Source organism: Papio anubis, chromosome 20 (genome assembly GCF_008728515.1).
Source record: "Papio anubis isolate 15944 chromosome 20, Panubis1.0, whole genome shotgun sequence".
Taxonomy (NCBI): Eukaryota; Metazoa; Chordata; class Mammalia; order Primates; family Cercopithecidae; genus Papio; species Papio anubis.
The window spans coordinates 13,966,338-13,989,144 of record NC_044995.1 but is presented as its reverse complement, the minus strand read 5'-3'; the positions used below and the strand labels follow the sequence as shown (position 1 = coordinate 13,989,144).

Below are 22,807 nucleotides of genomic sequence, written 5' to 3'. Positions count from 1 at the left end.
GTAAATAAGGCAATCCATATAACATTTTATATGGAGACAGGCCTGTATCCTTTTGGGGAGCCATCCTGATCCTTAATAAAGCAATGGGAAGACATTTGGTTCATGGTAAACAAGTTTCTAGAATTAATTTAGTCAGATGATTCTTAAGGGTTTGATTTATTCTTTCTACTCATTCGGAGGATAAGGGATGCCAGGGAATATGATATTCCCATTCTACGTCTAGCACTTGGGCCAGATTTTTAATAATATGTGCAGTAAAATGGGTTTCATTGTTTAAGGCAACATTTTCTATTATTTCAAACTTGGGTATAATATGCTCAATTAATGGTTTTACCATATTATTGGCAGTTGCCTTAGAAAAGGGGATGGCTTCTACCCAATGGGTAAGGTGATTAATTATTACTAGCAGGTGTTTTAGCCAACTAATAGGTGGCGTTTTAGTATAATCGACTTGAACATTTTGGAATGGTCTTAACTCCAGAGTTCTTCCTCTGAGAGGTAATTTCCTTAAAGCATGTTTGTCAGTTTTCTTACAGATGAGGTAGCCATTTGTGATCTGCCTGTCTAGAGTATAAATGCCAATACACCTAAAGACTCTGAGAACTGCGTCACATAGGGCCTGGGGACCCAGTCAGTCCCTTGATGTAAATAGGATAATACTTCCCTCATAAAGGGTTTAGATAGCATCTCTCTTTGATTTGGAAGTATCCAGCTTTCTTCTGAATTTTTTTTTTTTTTTTTTTTTTTTTGCTTTGGGATTTCAACTAATTTTTCTTTCTCAGCCAAGGAGAAGATAGGAACAACAATAGGAGAAGGAAAGTGGGGAATTACATGAAAAATGGGCATATCTAAGACTGCAGCCTTTTTTGGCCATCTGATCTGCAAGCTTATTCCTTTGGCTCTCAAAGGAAAAATCATGTTGATGTCCAGGATGGCTGTCTCCTTTGGTAGCTGGAGGTTATTTAAGACATGAACTACTAATGACTTATGAGCAAGTACTTTGCCCCTACTATTTATAAGACCTTTTTCAGCCTAAATCTTCCCAAATGTCTGTGGGCTGCCCTAAAGGCATACTTAGAATCTGTGTAAATAGTTTCTATCTGATCCTTTAAATATTTCAAGGCCCGACTGAGGGCAAATAATTTACAAGCTTGAGCAGAATAGCTATTGGGTAACTATCCTGATTTAATTTCTTCAAGTGTCTCTCTATCTACTACTGCATATTCACTGTGTTATTCCCCATTAAACACCCAGGGGGACTTGTCTATGAATAGGTGTTGCCCCGATCTATAGGGGGTCTCAGCTAAATCTGGCTGGACCTTTGTATGGTAGTCAATTCAGTTGAGGCACAAGTGTTCTGTCTGTAGCAATGGATTTCCCATTAGGAAACCTGCAGGGTTGAGTGAGTTATCTGTTGTTATGGTTAAGTCATTTAAGTCATCCTTTTTTTTTTTTTTTTTTTAACAGAATCGCCTTATATTCTAAAATTCTGGAATCAGTGGGTCATCTTCCTGCCTTTTGGCTCAAAATGGCCTTGACTTCATGAGATGTGCTCACGGTCAAATACCCACCAAAGGTTATTTTTCTGCTTTTTCCTACTAATATGGCTGTGGCTACAATAGATTGAATACACTGGGGCCACCCACTGGCCACAGGATTTAAAATCTTAGACAGAAAAGCTACTGGTTGTCACCAGCCTCCATGTTCTTGAGTGAGCACCCCTAAGGCTACTCCATTACTTACATTAACAAAAAGGTGGAAGGGCTTCTTAAGAGAAGGCAAAGCTAAAACAAGCAGACGTTAGTCTATGCTTCAGTTTATTAATTTGATCTACTTCTTTAGAGGACCATATAAGGGGGTCAGGCCCCTTATTAGCTAACTTTTCATATAATAATTTACTTCTTAATGCATAGGAGTCTATCCGTAATCAGCAGTATATAATTACTCCTAAAAACTTTTTAAGTTCTTGTTTGATCTGGGACAGTGGCAGGGACACAATTCTTTCCACTCGCTCAGGACCAGTTCTTCTTTTGCTGGTGCTAATTGAATGGCTCAAGTATTTGACTTCTGGTTCCACATATTGGAGCTTCTCTTTTGAGACTCGTAACCCTTCAGTGTATGTGATTTAGAAAATAGATGGTGTACTTATTTACTTTCTCTATATCCTCTCCAGATATAAGAATGTTGTCATCCATGTGTTGAAGTAAATGTAGCTGTTTTGGGATAGCAGCCTTCTCTATTACTTTCTCTAAGGCATGACTAAAAGGGTTTGGTGAATCTGCGAATCCTGGAGACAGAACTGTCCATCTGTGTTGTTGCTTCTGCCCACTGTGGGGGTCCTCCCACTCAAAGGCAAACAGATCAGGCTGCTTTCTGCTAAAGGACATGCCCAGAAGGCATCCTTTAAATTTAAGACAGTGAACCACTGATGACTATATGGAATTTTACTTAGAATAGTGTAGGGATGGGCCAGGCGCGGTGGCTTACACCTGTTATCCCAGCACTTTGGGAGGCCAAGGCAGGCAGATCATGAGGTCAAGAGATTGAGACCATCCTGGCCAACTCGGTGAAACCCTGTCTCTACAAAAAATACAAAAATTAACCGGGCATGGTGGAAGGTGCCTGTAGTCCCAGCTACTCGGGAGGCTGAGGCAAGAGAATCACTGGAACCCAGGAGGCGGATGTTGCAGTGAGCCAAGATGGCACCACTGCACTCCAGCCTGGCGACAAAGCAAGACTCTGTCTCCAAAAAAAAAAAAAAAAAAAAAAAAAAAAGTGTAGGGATTTGGCATGATTGCATGAGTAATCTGCACTATTTCATTAACAGCTTTAAGATCTTGCACTAATCGGTATGACCTGTTAGGTTTCTTGACAGGTAAAATGGGAGTATGATAGGGATACAAGCAAGGCTTGAGGAGCCCATCTTTTATAAGTCTTTCTATTACAGGCTTCAACCCTATCAGCCCTTCCAAGAAGGTAGGATACTATTTATTCCTTACAATCTCTCCCTGGAGTCTTCAATTTTATTTGGATTGGGGGAATCTGTAACCTCCTTCAGTTTCCTTCTTTTGACCAGCCACTAGTGGGAATTTTCAGCTTATTTGCTGTAGTTAGCAAATTTAGTGAGGTTAAGAACCCTCTTGGGCTAACCTGTAGACCAATACCTAATTTTAACATTAAATCTCTCCAAAGTAGATTAGTTTCTGCTTTAGGAATTAATAGGAATTGAATGTTAGTTGACCAGGCTTTATATTTTACCTTGGCACCTTCTAAAATCTTTTCTTTAAATCCTTCTCCCTTTACTCCAGAGACTAACAACTCCTCTGAAGAATATGTTAACCCTGTTGGTGGAACACCTAGGGAGGAGTGAGTCGTGCCTGAGTCGACTAAGAAAGTAATTGACTCATGCTTAGGTCCCACCTTTAAGTTTATCAAAGACTCCTGGTGGGACTCGAGGTAGAAAAGAAAGAGCCCCTGACCCCCCTTCCCCCTATTCCTCCTCTTTAAAGGCAGGAATGAGCGGAGGAGCTCCCCCTGTAGTCTGTTGCTTAGGGCATTCTCTCTTAAAGTGGCCTAACTTTCCACAGTTGTAACATCTGTCTTGCCCTCCTTTTCTCCCTATTCCGGAACTTACCTGTCTGTTCTTTTTCTTCTCTCTTATGTTTACACCCTTTACAACACTTGCACTGTGTTCCCTTCAATCTCGATTCTGTCTTCTGCCGTTTTACATCCCCAGCTGCCAGGGTGCCGGCTGAAATTTTGCTCTGGGACTGTTTGCCCTGGTAAATTTTGCCAAAATATTTTTGCCTTTTGCTTTTGCTTTTCTTCGTCTCTCCTGACATATACTTTCTGTGCTTCCTCTAGAAGCTCTTTGATTGACCGTTTTTTCCCTCTTTTCATTTTTTTGTAATTTCTTGGCTATATTAGGCTATTTGTGACAAAATGCAATTTCAGCATCCATTGTCCTAGGGAGCCATCTAGATCGAAATTAGCATACTTAGAAATTAGAAATTGCATGGGGCTTTCGTCTTTCTTTTGTTGTACATCAAAGGCCTTAGTGAGATTTTGAGGTCAGGGTGCTGATTATTTAATCCCTTTAACAATTAATTCTCGTAAATTTGTATATGGTCTTGGTGGGTTTCATTATTATTATCCCACTGTGGGTCTTGAGCGGGAAATTTAGTATTTGCTGCTGGATTATCCTGGCCAGCAGGGTGATCACGTTCCCAAGCTGCCATAGTGGCTCCATTGATGATGTTTCGCTTCTCTTTTGAGAAGAGGATACTTAGGATCGACATTAACTCCGTCCAGGTATACAACTGGGGACCTAAAAACTGGTCGATCTGTTCTGCCACGCCTTTTGGATCACTTAGCAGGGGCTTGAGCTCCCTCTTCAGGCCTCGGACCTCAGAGGCAGTTAAGGGAGCATTTATAAAGCCAATTGTGCCCCCTCCTTGTGGAACTTTGTTTTAGAGGGAAGAGCTGGGAAGTCGGTTCTTTAGGAATGCAAGGAAAAGGAAGATTCTGAATGTCCCTTTTACATTGTTCTATCTCTTTTTGGAGACTTCTTTTTGAGGAAGGATATTTAAATGGACAACGGGGATGATTAAGCCCCTAAGGCAATAATTTCGCGGGGCCAGATGCCTCCGAGTTCAGAGTGATCCCTGGAGTGTGAGTGGGAGGCGTGAGTTCCGCCTGAGGAGGGGGAGGTGGGACTTCCGCCTGAGGAGGGGGAGGTGGGACTTCCGCCTGAGGAGGAGGGGATGCTGGACTTCCTCCCGAGGAGTAGGGGGAGGCAGGACTTCTGCCTGAGGAGGACGAGGAGGCGGGACTTCCGCCTGAGGAGGAGGAGGAGGAGGAGGAGGAGGAGGAGGAGGAGGCGGCGGCGGCGGCACAGCGGGCTGCGGAAGCGCGTTGGGTTTCAGAAACTCGGGACGATAATTTAAAGGATCCCTCTGACTGCCCTCAGGCCTTTTGTTTCTGTCTGTTACCTTCTTTAAGTCATTTAAGGGGTAAAGAAGGGCAGACCCTTGCTGCTAGCATAGGGGATAATCCATTTTTTTCTGGGGACACGGGGCTTTGGTTGTTAACTTACATTATTAAAAGTTGACGAACCCAATCCTCATCTGAACCAAATTTTGGCCAGAAAATGGCAGGTTTTAAGACTGGCTCTTGGATCCAGAGGAAGCAGCAATATTTAATCATCTGTTGTTTTCTCTTATGTTTAGTCTGCTCATCCTCTTTCCAATATTTTAGCATGAGTCCTCAGGGACTATCAGGAGGAATTTGGTCACTCTCCCCTCCCTTGTTGCCTGGTCTACTTCCTGTCCCAGTCCTACTAGCAGCATTTCCCATGTTGAATCCCAAATAGGTCCAATCCCTCATGCTAGGGATGTTTTGCCTATTCCTTTCCTGTGATGGCTGAATCCCCCAGATACGGGGGATGTCTCGTCTCTCCGGCCCTTAAAGGCTTGCTAAAGGTTTAATCTGTCACGCCAGAGGTGTTTCACCGATTCTCTTTCCCAGGGAGGTTAACCTTCCTCCCTTTCCCGTTTGGAGGTTCCTTACACTCCTCCTGTTTGTATCCACACACTGCCTGGACACAGCAACAGGCTGATAATAGAGCACACACATTCAGCCTCCCAAAAGCTGACCACCAAGGAAGTACTTTGCCGCCCTCTTGTGGCTCTTCCCACCTTGGCCCATGCACGGAGTCGCTTGGTTACCATGGTCCCACAAGCCTCTCTCTTTCCCTGCATTGCTGAGAATCCAAGTATATCCCTCGCACCGGGTAGGTCCTGGCTGTCCTCCTGGGGCGGCCACCAAGGGCGGCAGAGCGGCTCCCCATGAGAGAGGGCCAAAGACTGTCCCAGAGGCGAATGTTAATCTCACTGGGGCCTCCAAATTGTTGGGAATGGGTGCTCGGTGTCATAAAGATCAACACTGAGACAGAGGATCTCTCAGAAAGGTTACTTTCTGCAGAAAGGGTGCCGCTTGCTAGAAGTCTTGCCATGAACGCACACACGAACAAAGGAGACGGGGTCATTTATAACCTGACGCATCCACCCTACTGCTGTGTCCAGCTTCCATTGGCTGGAACAGGACCTCACAATTTGTACTTGACTAGAACCACTACAAAACAAATACAGCAAAAATCCAAAAACCCAACTTTAAAAGGGGACAAAAGACTAAAATACTTCTCCAAGGAAGATGTACACATGGCCAATGAGGACATGCAAGGATTCTTAACATCACTAATACTTACAGATATGCAAATCAAAACCACAGTATAATACACCACCTCACATACATTAAAATGGCTTTAATAAAAACAACAACAAGAATAGCATGAAACCACAAGTGTTTTCAAGTAGGTGGAAAAATTGGAGCTCTAGTGCATTGCTGATGGGAATGGGAAATGTTATAGCTGCTGTGGAAAATAGTATGGCAGTTTCTCAAAAAAATTAAAGAATTACTACTTGATCCAGCAATTCTACTTCTGGACATACAGAAGTCTGGCCTGAGGCTCCCTCTCTGCCCATTTCCCTGTAGCCTGACCCAGGGGAGGCTTGGTTTCACCTGGCAGCTTGATTTAGCCAGATTCAGGACCAGCAGGACTGTCACATGCTCTCTGAGCCCCCCAATGTAGACGGCAGGTCACAGGGTGCCTGGGTGATTCCTGGGGATGCCATGGGCACTCAGGCAGCCGCTGTTCTGTGTCAGCACTGGGCTCAGCCTGGGATGCCCCAAAAAACAGGACCGAAAAGCAGGGGCAGGTATTTAGAGAGCAGTCACAGAAGGAGTTGATGAAGTTGAAAGGAAGTCACAAGGAAAAAGTACCCAGTGTGGCATCACGTGCACCATTGCCACCCTGGGAGATGCCCTTTTGGGTGAGCCCCAGGAAGGAGGGCGTGTGGGGCGTTGCCTGCAGAGGGAGCAGTCTCAGGTAGGCGGCCGCCTGGCTGCAGGGAGGAGCTGACAGAGTCTGTGTGGAGAGCTTGGAGGGTGCAGAGGTGACCCTGCTGGGCTGTGGACCCTGCTGAGAAAGCTCTAGGGCTATTCGGGAGGCAGCAGGCCAGTAGGAGCTCTGCCGCCCTCTGGTGGACAGGGATGGAAGTGTGTACGGCGGTGGCCCCAGGCCAGGCTGCATTTTATTCCTCGTGAATCTTCACATTTCACATGAACTCACACATGTTATGTTACAGCTCCATCATGTTCCAGCCCCTCGATTCCCAGTCTCTGTGGCTGTGAGTGCACTGTCCTCCCTATTTCACAATCACATGTCCCAAACACAGATTTTTGTCACTATCTGTGAGTTGGTGTTTGTGTGCTTTGGGCTATACTGTGCATGCCGTGGGGGCGATATGTTTTGGGATATGGGGAGTGATGTCTCGGGATGAGCACTGAAGGGGGTTTGGGAGCAGAACAGGGAGGTGCAGGGTGAAAAGATCAGTTTCAGGGGAGCAGAGGGGGAGCAGAGACAGGTCATCTTCATTTCTCACTGTCAGGGGACCAGAATCCAGGACCCTGACTCTGGAACACAGCACCACGCCCTGTTGGAGTCCCTGGGTGTCACAAGGGCTCATAATTTCATGTTGCCTCAACATGCATTTTTAAAAGTGTACATTTAATTTCCTCATCTCAGAGGCAGAACTTGGTCACCATGACAGAGTCTCAAATACTGTACCCGATCCAAATGACTCCATCTGGTGGCCAGAGATAAAATCTTGGAGGCATCTCTCCTGCTTAGTGTGCTGGGCTCCCCTCTCTCCAGCTGCTTCCTTTCAACTGACAGTTCTGACATTTGCCCTCAAATTTAAAGTGACCACCTTTCAGTCACAGCGTGATCTCCATGCCCCAGTGTTTACTTGCTTTAAACACATCCATTAAAGCTCCCTGCTGGACACCTGTCAGATAACACCCCGGACCCGAAAAAGCCAACAGGTCCCTCCTCTCCTTTCTGTCTGGGCTTTCTAGAGTCTATCTGTTGTGTCGAGGTTGGCATGTGCTCGCCAGTGTAAGTGGTAAAAACACTTACGATTTCACATTTTGGTTGTATCACTGAAGCCTCACCTGACATCCAGGTCCTGACATCAAGGAGGCCCCATGGGATCCTTGAAGGTTGAGGCCCTGCTGGAGCTCTTTTCTTGGGGCCTCTGGTGCTGCTGCAGACAAGAGCTGCCAGCTAAGTTAATGAAGAAACTGAAGAGTTTCATTCAAAACAAGGGTCAGACAGTATATTCCTGAGCTTGGGCTGTTGTAACAAACACTGTTGCCTTGGTGACTTAAACAGTAGAAATCTATTTATCACAGTTCTGGAGGCTAGAAAGTCCAAAGTCCAGGTGCCAGCTGATTCAGTCCTGGCTAGGGCTTTCCCGCAGGTGCCTGTTTTCTTAATGTATCTACAAATGGTGAAGGGCTGGGAGGGGCGAGAAAAGACAGAGAAAATGAGAGAGACGATTCTCCTGTGTCTGTTTTTATAAAGGCATTAATTCCATCATGAAGCCCCCACCTTTGTCATAATCTCAAAGTGCTTCCGTGAACAGGGCCTTTCCTGTGGACAGTCATCTGCTTTCTTTGAGTATGCACACGTGTATGTGTATGTGTTGAATATTTATCAATTAAGTAAAATTTCAAAATAGGGGGCCAGAAATGGTGGTTCATGCCTGTAATCCCAACACTTTAGGAGGGCTAGGTGGGGCTTGAGCCCAGGAGTTGCAGACCAGACTGGGCAATATGATGAACTCTTTTATCTACTAAAAATAGTTTTAAAATATATAGCTGGGTATGGTGACACACACCTGTAGTCCTAGCTACTCGGGAGACTGAGGTGAGAGGATCACCTGAGCCCAGAAAGTCCAGGTTGCAGTGAGCCATGATTACACTCCTACACTACATCCTGAGAAACAGAAGTGAGACATTTTCTCAAAAAAAATTTAAGGGCCTAGCGTGGTGGCTCACGCCTGTAATCCCAGCACTTTGGGAGGCCGAGGTGGGCAGATCACGAGGTCAGGAGTTCGAGACCAGCCTGGCCAGCATGGTGAAACCCCGTCTCTACTAAAAATACAAAAAAATTAGCCGGGCATGGTGGCTCACGCCTGTAGTCCTAGCTACTCAGGAGGCTGAGGCAGGAGAATTGCTTGAACCCGGCAGGCAGAGGTTGCAGTGAGCCAAGATCGCGCCACTGCACTCCAGCCTGGGCGACAGAGTGAGACTCTGTCTGGAAAAACAAAAACAAAAAAAAAAAAACAAAAAGAAAGAAATGAACCACAGCACTTCCCAGTAAATCACTCCAGATGGAATTGCAAAATGTTACTCTCAATAACTCCTGGATGAGTATACTTAGAAATGAACAAATGTAAGAGAGTCCATGTTTCAAATCCAGTGCATTATTTTATGGAGCTTTTCACAAGCTCCAAAAGATTCACAGTGCAGAACTGGAGGTTCTAGAGAAATTCCGCGCCTCCTCCTGCAGGTAACTCTTATCATTCGGAAAGCAGCTCTTGGCTCATCCCTGGGCCCAGGGCAATCAAGTTCAGGTCCTGGTGCTCTCTGAGCTACCAAACCATAACCTGGGGTATGCACAGCAGCCTCCAGCATCCACAGGAGAGCTGAGCATGGGGTCAGGCTCAAGCAGGTCCGAGGCCAGCAAGTGACTCAGGCTCCCATGGCACCTCTCCTCCTGCCCCTCCCTCTACCACATCTGTGAGCTCCTGGGAAGCCCCATGACCTCATACAGAGGAGGAAACTGCAGACCAGGCTTATGGATGGGTCCTCACGGTGAGCTGGCACCCAGCAGAAGTGGACGGTGGCTGCCTTAGTGCCCACTTCAGGTGGTCCTGAGGAGTGACGTAGGGAAATCCTTCAGATGGGCAGAGCCTCAGGGGTTCTGCAAGGAGAGATGGACTTGGGCCCATTGCATGAACCCAGAGTGGGCCACATGGTCAAGGACTTGAAGAGAATAAAAGAGTAAAATTAAGACAGGGAGGAGACATGGATGTTCCTCTGGGGATGGGCACAAAGTGTGAGCTATGCCGTCCCCACCCTTAAGCCCAGAACCTGTGCTGTGAGGATGAGGTTCTTGGTGTTTGGTGGACAGTGTCAGGCAGACTGTGTCCCTCAGAGCTTGCTCAGGGGGTCCAGGCACAGATGGCCACATGGACAGGGAGGACGGCGACATACCTTACCACAAGTGGACTGAGTCTCCCAGCACTGGCCTGGCTGCACACTGTACCCAGCCCTGCCCAGTGTAGGCACAGCCCAGGGCTAAGACCCTGGAAGGTGTCATTTTACAGGAGGACTACCTGACCACTATGGATAGGCTGGCCACACAGGACACATCCCATCCTGGAGGGGACTGGGCTTTGTCCTCACAGGGATACACACACACTGAGGGTTCCAACTGGACTTCCCTGGACCCTGCTCAGTGCTTCCATGAACAGGGCCTTTCCTGTGGCTCTGGAACCTATGCAGGATTACTTCCACTGGGGGACACATCTTAACGCAAAGAATGGGAGGTGATTAACTCACACCCGTGGAACCCACTGACCATCTCAGGTGCCCCACGACACGAAGACAGCTGCTTCTCAGAATGGCGCAATGGCTCGTGTGTGGCTTATCAGGGCACCAGGAGGGAGACCGTAGCCCGTCACCCCACAGGAGATGCCACACATCTTATAAACCAGCAGCCAGGCCATCAGGTCACTTTTCCCAGGGCCAGATGCAAAGATCCAGGAAAGACAGGAAGAATAAGGGTGGGTCCCTCCCATGATTGCATCTGCCAGCCCACTGAGAGAATGCTTGCTCCTTGTCCCCATGGCCCTGGGCTGCTGTGGATGAGGAATCTCTTCCTAGTTCTGATCTGTGGGAAGCCATGACAGCCCTCCAGCCATCCTGTGCCCCTCGTGCTGCCAAAACAGCAGGCAAAGGAGAGGTCTCTCTGCAGTCGGGGGAACGGCATCTGATTACAGAGGGAGGTCAGGTGGCTGGGACAAGGAGGCTATTTTTGAAGGCAGGCAACTCATGGGGGTAACATTTCCTTGGCCAGGGCCCTGTTCCATGGAAAACTATAGAAACTCACTAAAGACAAGGCCATCCAAGACTAACTCTCCATAAGAACCAAGATTTGGGTTATGTTGCAGGTAACAAATAACATCCAAAGGAGGTTTTGGAGGTGGGAAGACAATGTGGAATGTACTAGAAGAAAGCAGCTCTGAGCACCAGCAGCCCTGTCCCCAGGACCTCAGCAGCTGTGTTGGAAGCCATCTCCTCCCCATCTTCCTCTCATTGTGGGCGAAGAACTGGTGCCCAGCATAATGGGAGGAGGGCATCATTGTCATCATCACACACACTGTTGCTGTGACAGAGGAAAGGACTGGAATTGTGTGTCATCTGCACGGAGGACTCTGATTTTTTCCCCCTTGAGACAGGATCTCACTCTGTCACCCAGGCTGGAGTTGACAGTTGCACAGTCTTGGCTCACTGCACCCTTGACCTCCTGGACTCAGATGATCCTCCTCCCTCAGCCTTCTGAGTAGCTGGGACCACAGACGTGCACCACCACAACAGGTAAATTTTTTGTATTTTTTGTAGAGAAGTGGTTTCACTATGTTGCCCAGGCTGGTTTCAAACTCCTGGGCTCAAGTGATCCTCCCACCTCGGCTTCCCAAAGTGCTGACATTACAGGCGCAAGCCACCGCGCCTGGCTTGGACTCTGATTTACATCTGGACAAAGGGAAAGGGTGGATGCTGTAGAGGCAAGGGAGTGAATGGTACTAGACATGTTCTGTTTCCTTCTCCAGCTTCACTCTCTTCTCCTCTTCCCTCCCCTCTTCTCTGTTCTCTACTGTGAATGGTAGATCTATGGGGGCTGGATCAGTGGAGTCTCCTGCTTCCAGCCTCTAGGGGGTTCAGTCAGTGGGGAACCTCAACTGCAGACCAGAATGAGGACATCAGTTTGGAATTTTAGTTCCCCACCTCCCTCCCCAGTATCATTGTGGGCTGGATGCGTTTTTCAGCCTGAGATGGGAGCTCCTGTTAGGCAACCGTCTCTGAATATCTCTCTCTTTCTGTCTCTGGCTCTCTCTCCAGCTCTATTTCTGTCTGTGTATGTATCTCTCTCTCTCTTCTCTGCAGATTCCAGCAGTGGCTCCTCTCCTCGCCCTTATTGGGCGATGGTGGTAAGAAAGACCCAGCGGTAACAGCTCTGGGAAAATGCTAACCCATTTTTTTCTGGAGTTCTCTCAAGCCCTTATGTCAATTATCCCATGATAGGCAGATGCTACATAGCAATGTTTGGGTCAATGACGAATTGCGCATAGAACGGTGGTCTCCAGAGATGACAATATTGTATTTATGCTGTACCTTTTCTACATTTAGATGTGTATAGATACACAAATACTTGTCGTGGTGTTAAAATTGCCTGCAGTATTCACACCATAACATGCACTGCAGGCTTGTAGCCTAGGGGCAGTCAACTCTACCATCCATCCTGGGTGTGTGTTGGGCTGTACCATCTGGGTTTTTGTAAGTGCTCTCTACAATGTTCCTATGGCGATAAAATCACCTAATGACACATTTCTCAAGACATATCCCTGTCGTTAAGCAATGCATGACTATACTAATCTCTCCTGCAGTTGCTCAGATGGGATGAGCCACCTGTTTGTGCGAGGACCTTGGCTGCTAGGCTGGAAGCCTCATACGTCTCAGTGCATCTTCCCCTCCAGGTAATGGTCTCTGCTACCATCCAAGCTGGTTTGGAGACGTGAACCAGACCAATAAAGGGCAGGCTTTGGATGATCATTTTTTCATTAGGTTCCTCTCCTCCCCCACACTAGATCCCTGGGTGTCCTGCTGTCCCCTCACATGGAGAAACCTCAGCACTGGAAGAAAGGACAAGGTCTTTATTATTCAGATACATGCAGCCACTCCTCCAATGTCCCCTCTCCCATAGGACAAGTCCAGCTGCTCCAGGCCCTCCCCAGGGTCGCTATTAGGTGAGTAGACATGAATGATTGTGTGTGGGGAAGATAATTCATGGGCAGGATAGGAAAAGAATTTGGTGTCCAAGGCCATTAAGTTACGAGGTCAGAGGGACGGTTGAGTGTGGTGGTCAGCAGGGGTGAAGAATCGTGGGGGAAATGGAGTTAGCAGGAAGGGCAAAGAGCCCCGCACCAAAGCGCCAGGGCCAGTGCCAGCCCCACCCCCCAAGTGAGAGACTCCAGGCCCCCAGCCCCACCTCTCTCAGAATGAGGGGCAGGAGACTCCTCTTCACCCTTCTCACGCACAGAGAAGATCCCGATTTGTCTGGTGTGGTTCAACAAGGAGCTGGAAGGTTGGGCCACACAGCCCTGAATGCCCATTGTGGTGGTTACCCCACCTAGAGGGAGAAGACCAAATCAGAAAGGACACAAAGTACAGCCCAGCCAAATTCGTCAACCCAGGAGTCCAGGCCCCCAGTCCTCCCTCCTCAGATCAAGGAGCCTAGACCCCAAGGCCATCCTCCTAGACCTAGGAGTACAGGACCCCAGCCCCTCAGACACAAGAGCCCAGAGGCCCAGCTCCTCAGACCCAGGAGCCCAGGCCCCCACTCCCTCCTCCCTCAGACCCAGGAGTCCAGGCCCCCGAGTCCCTCCTCCCTCAGACCCAGGAGTCCAGGCCCCCACCCCCTCCTCCCTCAGACCAGGAGTCCAGGCCCAGCCCCTCCTCCCTGAAACCCAGGAGTCCAGAGCTCCAGCTTCCTCCTCCCGCAGTCCCAGGAGCCCAGGACACCAGCACCTTCATCCTTGGGGCCCTGCTTGCAGCACTCACCTCCTGAGAGACTAATGTACCCATCATAACAATGAGTGGTGCCCCTGGGGCAGGTCTTTACTGGGGAGTCACTTGAGCAGGTTCCCAAGGGCTGCACACAGGTAAGACACTGCTGGTCTCCTGGCTCAGGGGCACCTGGGGAGCAGAGAGAAGGTGGGGGTACGTGACTTTGTGCTCAGAGCAGCCGCCCACCTTGGACCAGAGTGTCTGTGTGTCTGGGCCTCATTTCTCCATGGCCCTGGATCCCATACCTTGAGGAGGGAGGGAGTTCAGCAGGACGCTGCTGCTGCTGGCACCATTGCACAGGTCTGAGGAGCAGAAGTGGGCATAGGAGGCCACGAGCACCCCAGGAGGGGCTGAGTGGATGGAGGTCTTCTGGGAATTTTGAGCCCCAACAGCGCTGCAGCCTTTGCTCCACACCAGGGTCGATTTGAGTCCTAAGGGTGAGAGGGAAAGCTGGGCTGGGGGACTGGACAGCTCCCAGGGCAACAGGGGCTCCAGAACTGGACTCCCTGCCCTCCACAATACCCCTCAGGCAGAGGGTGAATGCCCTGATCACAACTGCATGGGTCATGTTTAGCATGGGGCAAAGACGGAGGCCAGGGCCTGGGTCCTCCCCGAAGCTCTGCCTCCTCCCAGTTCTCACTCAAACGTCACCTTCTCCATGAGTCTCCCCTGAACACTCAGCTTAATGTTGTAGCCTTCACCTCACTTTTCCTAGCCAGATTTCTCTCCAGAGCTGGGATCTCCATCCCTATACTTTGCTGCTTTTTGTTTGTTTCCTGTTTCTCAAGGTATACAAAGCTGCAGGAATACAGATGGGATTGGATCTGCAGCGCCTAAGACAAATGCTGGATAAACATTTCCAGACTGTATGAAGCCACTGAGATTCCTCAGTGTTGGCACAGTTCTCCGCCCTGGGCAGGGATTACCGCATACATCGTCACCCCACCCAGAAAGGCAGACACCGTCATTCTCACTGCTTCACCCCCAGTTTTCATAAGGGGAACCTAAGATCCAGAGAGAAGAATAGTTGAATTGAAAATTGCAGATGTGGAGGAAACGGAGCAGGAAATTCAGGGGAAAGAATCCAGTGGGGTGGAGGGAGCTGCCAGGGACCTGGGACAAGTGTTTGTCTTCTACCTCAGTCCACGCACCTACATCTATGAGCAGCAGCGTCTCCTGACACACCTGGCCCGCCTCGCACATCACGGTATTAGACATGGTCCATCCAATGGGTACTTGAGCCAAGTTATCATCCTTCCGCAAAGAGTTCCCCCGATGGCAGGTCAGAAAATCTGGGGAGAGGAAACCCAGGGTCTGTGTAAGCCAGGAACCGACCATGTCTGTCCCTCCAGGTCCTCAGCTAGGGAAGGTGATCTTGCTCTTGAATCACACTCCAGGTGACCAGGCCACGGAGTCCCTCAACCACGGATTCAGAAAGGACTTGGGAGTCCAAACCCCGCCCTCATTGTTCCCCCTGTTTCTACTTGAACATCTGCAGGGACATCCTCTCACAGCCCTGTGGGAATGGTTGTTCCTTGCTTCAGAGCTGTGAGACCAATGGAAGCTCTTCCTTATCCTCTGCCCATCTCTCCTTCCCCATCTGAACTTCAAGGTCCTCATTTCAATAATAAGGAAGACAGCCTGAGACCTTTCTCATACCTTTCAGTTGCAAAGCCCTATGTTCCAAACAAAAGATGCGGAGGGCCAGGGTGGGCTGAGCACTGCCTTTGCACCTGGCTGACGTCACTGCTTCCCACAGATCCACCTATCTAAGGTCCCAGGGAGCTCAGCTTATCTGGGATGCCTCATTTCCCCACAGCACCCCAACAGTAGGTGGGGCGATCACAATCAGCACCCTCATTTGCAACAAGGGAAACAGGCAGGATTGCTCAGTAGCCGCCTGTGCCACACAGCTTGTGAGCAGCAGAGGTAGGCTGGGAACCCAGGGACTCTGGACCCTCAGGGTCGGGGTTGAGGGCAGGACAGAGACAGGTACTGATGACCATCCTCGGCTACCTTGGCCCTGAGGCCCTCAAGGCTCTAGTGTGAAACCACAGCCCCCGGCCTTCCCTCATGGCCATGACAGAGCAGGGGGCATCTGTCCCATGATGCGGGGACTCTTAGACTGAGCCCCCAGCTTCCACCAACACACGCGACCTGCAGAACGGATGCCACCCCGGAGGGCTGCTCATTTGCATGCTTCACAGATGACAAAATCAAAATCATGGCTCCTGCTCTCTTCTCCCACCCTTCTCTCCCCACTCCCATCTCCCCTACTTATACCTGTGGTGGCTCATCTCTGCCAGCCTAGCTGAAAAGGTTGGTGTTGTCCTTGACCACTCCCTTTCTCTCCCACGTTGTGTTCCTCAAGAAATTCTACTGGCTTGAGCTGCAGAAAATCTTCAAAACCCAACCTCACATCACCACCTCTGCTGCTTTCACCCAGGCCAACCCCCCTTGGCTCCCACCTGACTCCCGGGGCTCTCCCTGTGCCTGCCTGCCCCTCTTCCCCTTGCTGCATTCTCCGCCCACCAGGCAGAGGGAGGCTGGGTAAACCTAAGTCAGTTCATGTCACTCCGCTGCTCCGAAGACTCCAGGAGTTCCCCATTCTGGAGAATAAAATTCTAAGCCCTTCCAATGGCCCGGGAGGCCTGATAAGATGCGGCCACCTCCCCGCTCCATGCAGGTGTCCTACTCCGCTCCCTCCATCACTCTGCTCTGCACAGGTGCTTCTGGCAGGCACTCACCCACCTCAAGGCCTTTGCATCTGCTTCCGCCCCCTGTCTGCAACCATCCCCTCCTCTTCCCCACATCCAGGGAAAGACGTTCCATGAGATATGGAGACTTCTGATCCTCATGTGAAGCTGAGGCTGGAAAGCTGTTTCAGCGGCAGAGCAGGGCCTGGGACCCACGTGTCCCTGATTCAGACGCGGGCTCTTCCCTGCTCTCTCACTGGGACCGCTGCCCAGCTCCTCTAGGGGCAGCCAGGGCCTTATCTGCCCAGGGCTTCTTGGTTCTTCACAAGGGGCTGCTTCCATGGCCCCTTTTAGTAACCTGTGTCCTTGCACCCAGCCCTCCCACTGCTGTGGCTTCTTATAAGCGGTTCTATCACCCTGGAGCCTCTTCTCTCCCACACTTGGTCCCCAACATCTTGTTGTTCCCCCAGTTTCTGATGCCTGGTCTTGTGATGCTCACTGTCTGCTAAGCTGCTGAACTGCACTTCACCAGGGAAGGCAAAACAGCCTCCAAGATCTGGCTCCAGTGTTGAAAGAATATGAATCTGTATTAACAGCACCGATTTGTACGTAATAGCTGTGTTTTGTGTGGTGTGTGTGTGTTTGTGTAGTGTGTGCACACGGGGTGTGAGGGTGCATGCATGATGTCTGCAGATGTGTGTGCTGTGTGTGTGTAGTATACATGTGAGGGGTGTGGTTGTATGGGGTGTGTGGTGTGTTCATGGTATTTTTGTGTGGTGCATGCATGTGCTAAGACACCATGGGCATATGTGGTTTTGCGGTCGGCGGCGGGCTGGCAAGTGGTTCCAGGTGATCCAGGTTCATTCACGTGCAGGTGCACACAAGTACGGGGCACGCAATACGCGCAGGGGCGTCCGCTGGCATGCGTGCGCAGGCAATTACGCGTGGGCGTGGTCGTACGGGCGTGTGGCGTAACCACATTTATATTGCCCAGTGGATTTAATGCACGCATATGATCATCAATGCGTGACGCATGTGGTACGTGTCTTTGCGGCCTGGTGCGGCGTGCGTCCTGCGCATCCTGCGTCTATCAGCCACGGCGCGCCGATCAACCGCGGCAAGCTGGTGCGTACTGGTGCGTCAGGCAGTATCCAGGCCGTAATCAACACGTCGAGGATGCGTAAACGACGTAGCGTGGATTTTCATTGACATCACCACGCAACAACATTGTTAACCTGTGCAATTCTGTGATGCATTTGTGTGTGTTGTGCATATTGTACGCTCTGTGTGTGATTTGTGTTTCATATGTGGTATGTCAGGGGTATGGGGGAGTGTGTGTGGTATGTGATGTGTGGTGTGTATGTGACATGGTGTGATGCTTTGGTGTCTCCTGTGCTTATTGTGGGCTGCGTGTGTGGCATATGTTGCATCTGATTTGTTTCTGAAATGCCTTCTGGATTATCAGTGTCACCTGGTCCCAGAGACCAGGGCCAGACCCTTAACACCACCATCAGTCAAAAGAAAAGATAAATGGCTCAGACCTGCCCTTCCCTGCGCCACAATCTTAAATGGCTCCCCTGCCTTCAGGAGACCGTCCACCCCTGAGTCTGGCTTTTCAGGTACTTGAGCGACCACCAGATTCCCACTTACCTCTCCCGCCCCCACCAGTATCCATTCCAAAGGCATGCCAAGTCATTTCCTCCTCAGCCTCACACCTGCTGTGCCTTTGGCTTGGGGCAGCTCCCTCCTCGACCCCACACCCACCTTGTCCACCTAGAAAACTTCTAATCACCCCCAATCCCAGCTGTACCCCCTCATCTTGATGAGTCCTTCTCAGGTGGAGTGATGGACTCTTCTTGAAAACTGCAGGCTCACTCCCACCTCACGCCTCTATGCAGCTGTTACATCGCCCTACACCAATGTCCCTTTCCTCTACCAATAAGCTGGTCATCTTTAACACAGTTCACAGGCCACCTTCCTCTGTAAAGCCCTCCTTACTCTCTACCCCAACAACATCAGTATCTTCTTCCTCTGAGCTGCCCCAGGCCCCACATCCCCATTTGCAACAGCCCTGATCACCTCAAGCTGTGACTGTCTGTGTCTGTGGCACCTGCCCCTCCTAGTCCTGGAGGCCCTTCAGGTAGAAACAGGGTCTGACTCATTAGGGGGCTTTGCACGTCTTCACTTGAGCAAACACCTCCTGGTACCCTTCCTGAGCCGGCTCCTGAGCTACCCAAGGCTGGAAACCCTGGTGCCAGTGATACCAAGTCCCTGGCCTCGGGCTCCCAGCCTAGCCAGGGAGAAACAGCCAAATACACAGAGGAAGGTGTGCAGAACTCACACAACTCCCTCTTCTAAACTCTAAGGGGTAGCTTGATGGGGGCAGACAAGGAAACAGAGGCATGGGTAGGGAAAGACTTTGCTCCTAGGAGGGAAGCTGGGATCCATATAAGACCCCGGCCTCCTCAGCATGGCTTCCCATTGCCTTGGAGCCCTTCTTATGGAGACATTCCCTGGCACTCTCTTCCATGGCAGTACCTAAATGGGGAAGGGGGGACCCTCTCAGTGTCCTCTTTAACTCTTGCTTTCTCTGTCACACCTGAAGTGCCCTTGATTTTCTGATGTTCTCTCCTGTACAGGCAAGGCTGCTGGGGCACTCCAGCACCATGGGCAGGACCAGGGCTGGTGAGAGTGGCAGAGAGGCTACGGTGGCCTAGGGAAGTGGGAGACCTAGGGTTATGCAAGGCCAGGGGTGTGGAGACAGAGAAATTGAAGCAACCAGTCACTCTCAGCAGCATGAGAGCCAGCAGGGACCCCAGCACTCACTGTTGCCTAAAGTCTCATGCCAAGCAGCCCACCCTGCACCCTTGACCTTCCTCCTACTGGCTTTGGTGTGATGGCTCTGGATGCCCCATGTGTCATCGTGCCCGAGGCTGCAGTGCAGGGCACAGCCTAGGGGCAGGACTCACCTTTCTTCTTGCAGTTCTCAGTCATGCGCACGGGCCCAATTTCCTGTGTCCCATTGAGCAGGTTGCAACCTGGCTGGGGCAAGCATCCCTGGACTCTCAGATTGGAGAAGATGCCTCCTGCAGAAAGGGGGAGCGAGGGAGAGTCAGTGATGCTGCCTGAGGACCACTCAACCCTCAGAGGCAGGCATAGCTCCAGGAAGCCAGGCCCACCCTCCTCTGGGTCTCATGCCTCGCCTCAGCTCACCCTCACTCCCCAGAGACTAAGATCTCAGTCCCCAGAACTTCCCCTTCAGTCCCCTCAGGGATCCCGATGTCCCAGGCTTACCTCCCCTGAGCCTGAGGAGGCCATTATAACAGTGCGTGGTCCCCTTGGGGCAGATCTCTTCTGTCGTCCCCTCCGGACAGTCTTCCATAGACAAGCAGACTGGGCACCTCAAGGATCCTGGGTCTAGGGAAGTGACAGACAGAGTGAGGGGGCACTGAGAGGGCACTGGATTTGATCAGATACCTTCTGTGCACCCCACTTTTGCTGGCCTCAGGAGTCAACCTGCTCAGTCTTCCCAAAGGGGCCTTCTGCAGCTCCCATCATGGGATCTGGATGTGGGAAAATAAAGAAGTGTAACCTATGAAAGAGGAAGGGAGAGAGAACAGGAGGTCTGGATAGAGGCACCAGGACTGGGTACAGAAAGTGGTCTTGGCTGGGCGTGGTGGCCCACGCCTGTAATCCCAGCACTTTGGGAGGCCGAGGCAGGTGGATCACGAGGTCAGGAGTTTCAGACCAGCCTGGCCAACATAGTAAAACCCTGTCTCTACTAAAAATACAAAAATTAGCTGGGCTTGGTGGCTGGCACCTCTAGTCCCAGCTACTTGGGAGGCTGATGCAGGAGAATCGCTTGAACCCGGGAATCGGAGGTTGCAGTGAGTCAAGATTGCACCGCTGCACTCCAGCCTGGTCAACACAGCGAGACTATGAAAAAAAAAAAAAAGAAGAAGAAGAAGAAAGAAAGAGAGATAGAGAGAGAGAGAGGAGAGAAAGAAAGAAAAGAAAGAAAGAAAAAAAAGAAAAAAAAAAAAAAAAGAAAAAAAGGAAAGAAGGAAAGAAAGAAAGAAAGAAAGAAAGAGAAGGGAGGGAGGGAGGGGAGGGAAGGGAAGGGAAAGGAAGGGAAGGGAAGGGTTCTTGGGGGGACGCGGGGGTAGGGAGTGTGGAGGAGGGGCCTGCTGAGGCCTGATATAGACTCAGATATGGTCACGTCTGAAACATTCAACAAAGTCTGGCCTTCTGAGGGGAGACACAGAAGCAGACTCATTGGTCAAGGGAAGGAGGGGATGCCCTGGAACGAGCCAGTGCCTTCACCTGCAAGGGCTGCTAAACCTCCAAGAACAGGAGACTTCTGTGTTCACAAGCTATTCCAATAAAAGAAGTGCAAACATCTCCCCAGACTCTTTATAACACCAGACAAGGAAAGTGGAAAGTGTCAATTCAGTCTCCCTTAGGAAGAGGAAATAGCAAAAAACCTGCAGAACTTCTTGAACCAAACTCAACAGAATAAAAAAAAAAAAAAAAAAGAATGCAGGATGACCCAGTTAATGGTGATTTCTTATCAGAAACCAGTCCTGTTTGCCCTTACAAGAGGAGGGGTGCGGGGAGTCCTGGGTGGCAGAGGTGGGTGGGAGGGATCAGGAGTGAGTGGAGAGGGAGGGAAAGGGAGTAGGGTGGGCTGGTGGCCAGGGAGCAGTCAGGGGAGGGATGGAGCCAGCGAGGGGCAGGACAGCCAGCGAAGGTGGGAGGGACTCCATAGCAGCCCCTCTGTGCTCACCGGAACCTCTCCTGGCAGCCCCTCCCTCTCCTCCGACCCTCGGGCAGGCACCTGCTGGGGGCTTCGGGGTCCAAAGCGGGGCAGTGGTCACTAGGTTGTTGCAGAAGTCCTTGTGGCGGCACACATAGGTGTAGGAGAGCACGGAGAGGCCGGGGCCCATCCGGTGCTCAGTGACGCGGGGCTCCTGGTCCTTGGCCTCTGTGCAGCCCTTGGAGAGCACCAAGCCTACTTGGGGGTCCTGGACCGAGAGACGGAGGCAAGCTTAGATGGAGGTCAGGCCTCCAGGGTCCTGAGGGAGACGCTGCTACATTGGGTGAGCTGAGAGGCTGGAAAGGGGATCACTGACCCTAGGGAGTCGCCCCTCCCAGAGGGGTGGCCCCAAGTCACTTCCACAGGATCAAGGGACTGAGGAACAGGGCAGGGTCTCTTGCACCCCAGGGCCTCTCACCGCTTCCTCAATGAGCACCAACGCAGTCTCTGGCAGCACCCAAGCCGCTGTCACAGCTGATCTCCTTAGGGGTCCAGTGCAGGGGCAACTGGGACACATTCCACACGTCGTGACCTGTCCCAGACTGGCAGAGCAGCGCCTGCACTCCTGGAGTGGCAAGAGCAAATCCATCTCAGCAGGGTTCCCTTGCCCGGCCTACAGGGAGGTCCCCTCTAGGCTAGGGTCATCACTCACCTGGCAGTGGGAAGGTGACCCCCAGGAGGGCCAGCAGTAACAACGGGCTCATCACCCGTCTGTGGCTGATAATCTCTTTCTGCTTTTTCACCAGGAAACAAGTCCTTTATACCAGCCCTTAAGCAGCCAGCCCAGGAAAGGGTGGGGAAGGGAGGGCCTTGCTAAATGGAGGCCTGGGCCCCACCCCAAGTCTCCACTGCCCCACCGGCCTATCAGGGACCCCCTTTCTTCCTCAGACCTTGGGGTCCAGGCCCCCAGCCCATCCTCCCTCAGATGGAGGGTCCAGGACCCCAGCCCCCCAGCCCCTCCTCCTTCAGACCCAGGAGTCCAGGCCACCAGTCCCTCCTCCCTCAGACCCAGGAGTCCAGGACCCCAGTCCCTCCTCCCTCAGACCCAGGAGTCCCAATCCCCAGGCCCTCCACAATTAGAAACTATGGCATCTTGACCCTAGGGTCCCCCTGGTCCAGACTCCCAGCCCTCTTTCCTCCTCAGGCCAGCTGTGTGGATCGCCACCCCTACCCTGGTTCTCCAGTAGTTCGGGAAGGCAGTTTCCTCATTTCTCATGGGCTCCCTGGCCACGTCTGTACCCCAGATGAGGAAATGACCCAACTACATCTGGGGACGCTGTGCAGTGGCCATAGGCTCGTCCCCCTGTCTTCTGGCTTAGTTTCTACCCTCCACTGGCTTCCCACTTCTCTGTTCTTTCTCTTTCCTTCTCATATTGCTTTTCTTTTGATTCTCCTTTTCATGCTTTTCTCTCATGCTTTCTCTTCTATTCTCTACCCTCACAGTACAACATAGTCCCCAATTTCCTACCATCAGGAAAGT

General features: G+C 50.9%; 1 protein-coding gene and 1 long non-coding RNA gene across 2 annotated transcripts; one reads left to right on the top strand and one right to left on the bottom strand.

The window, feature by feature from the left end:
- Positions 1-11,014: 11,014 nt before the first annotated feature.
- On the top strand, positions 11,015-12,925 carry LOC116271647. Its single transcript, XR_004180257.1, has 3 exons — positions 11,015-11,568; positions 12,636-12,725; positions 12,837-12,925. It is a non-coding gene; the product is annotated as an uncharacterized LOC116271647 (long non-coding RNA).
- Positions 12,880-22,558, bottom strand: CD177 (CD177 molecule). Its single transcript, XM_031659421.1, has 10 exons — positions 22,499-22,558; positions 21,980-22,061; positions 21,764-21,892; positions 21,349-21,558; positions 19,806-19,928; positions 19,481-19,597; positions 14,967-15,107; positions 14,061-14,246; positions 13,810-13,944; positions 12,880-13,378 (listed from the first exon to the last, which is right to left on the bottom strand). The coding sequence occupies exons 1-10, from the start codon at positions 22,541-22,543 to the stop codon at positions 13,146-13,148; spliced, it is 1,401 nt and encodes a 466-aa protein (XP_031515281.1). The 5' UTR covers positions 22,544-22,558; the 3' UTR covers positions 12,880-13,145.
- Positions 22,559-22,807: the final 249 nt, after the last annotated feature.

Excerpts from the sequence above, each read along its gene's own strand:
- CD177 (XM_031659421.1), bottom strand. The coding sequence starts at position 22,543 with ATGAGAAATGAGGAAACTGCCTTCCCGAACTACTGGAGAACCAGG. Across the intron at positions 21,559-21,763 it reads TGCTGCCAGAGACTGCGTTG|CTTGCCTCCGTCTCTCGGTC; the intron begins GTGCTCATTGAG and ends CCTCCATCTAAG. Across the intron at positions 19,598-19,805 it reads CCTCCTCAGGCTCAGGGGAG|GAGGCATCTTCTCCAATCTG; the intron begins GTAAGCCTGGGA and ends CCCTTTCTGCAG.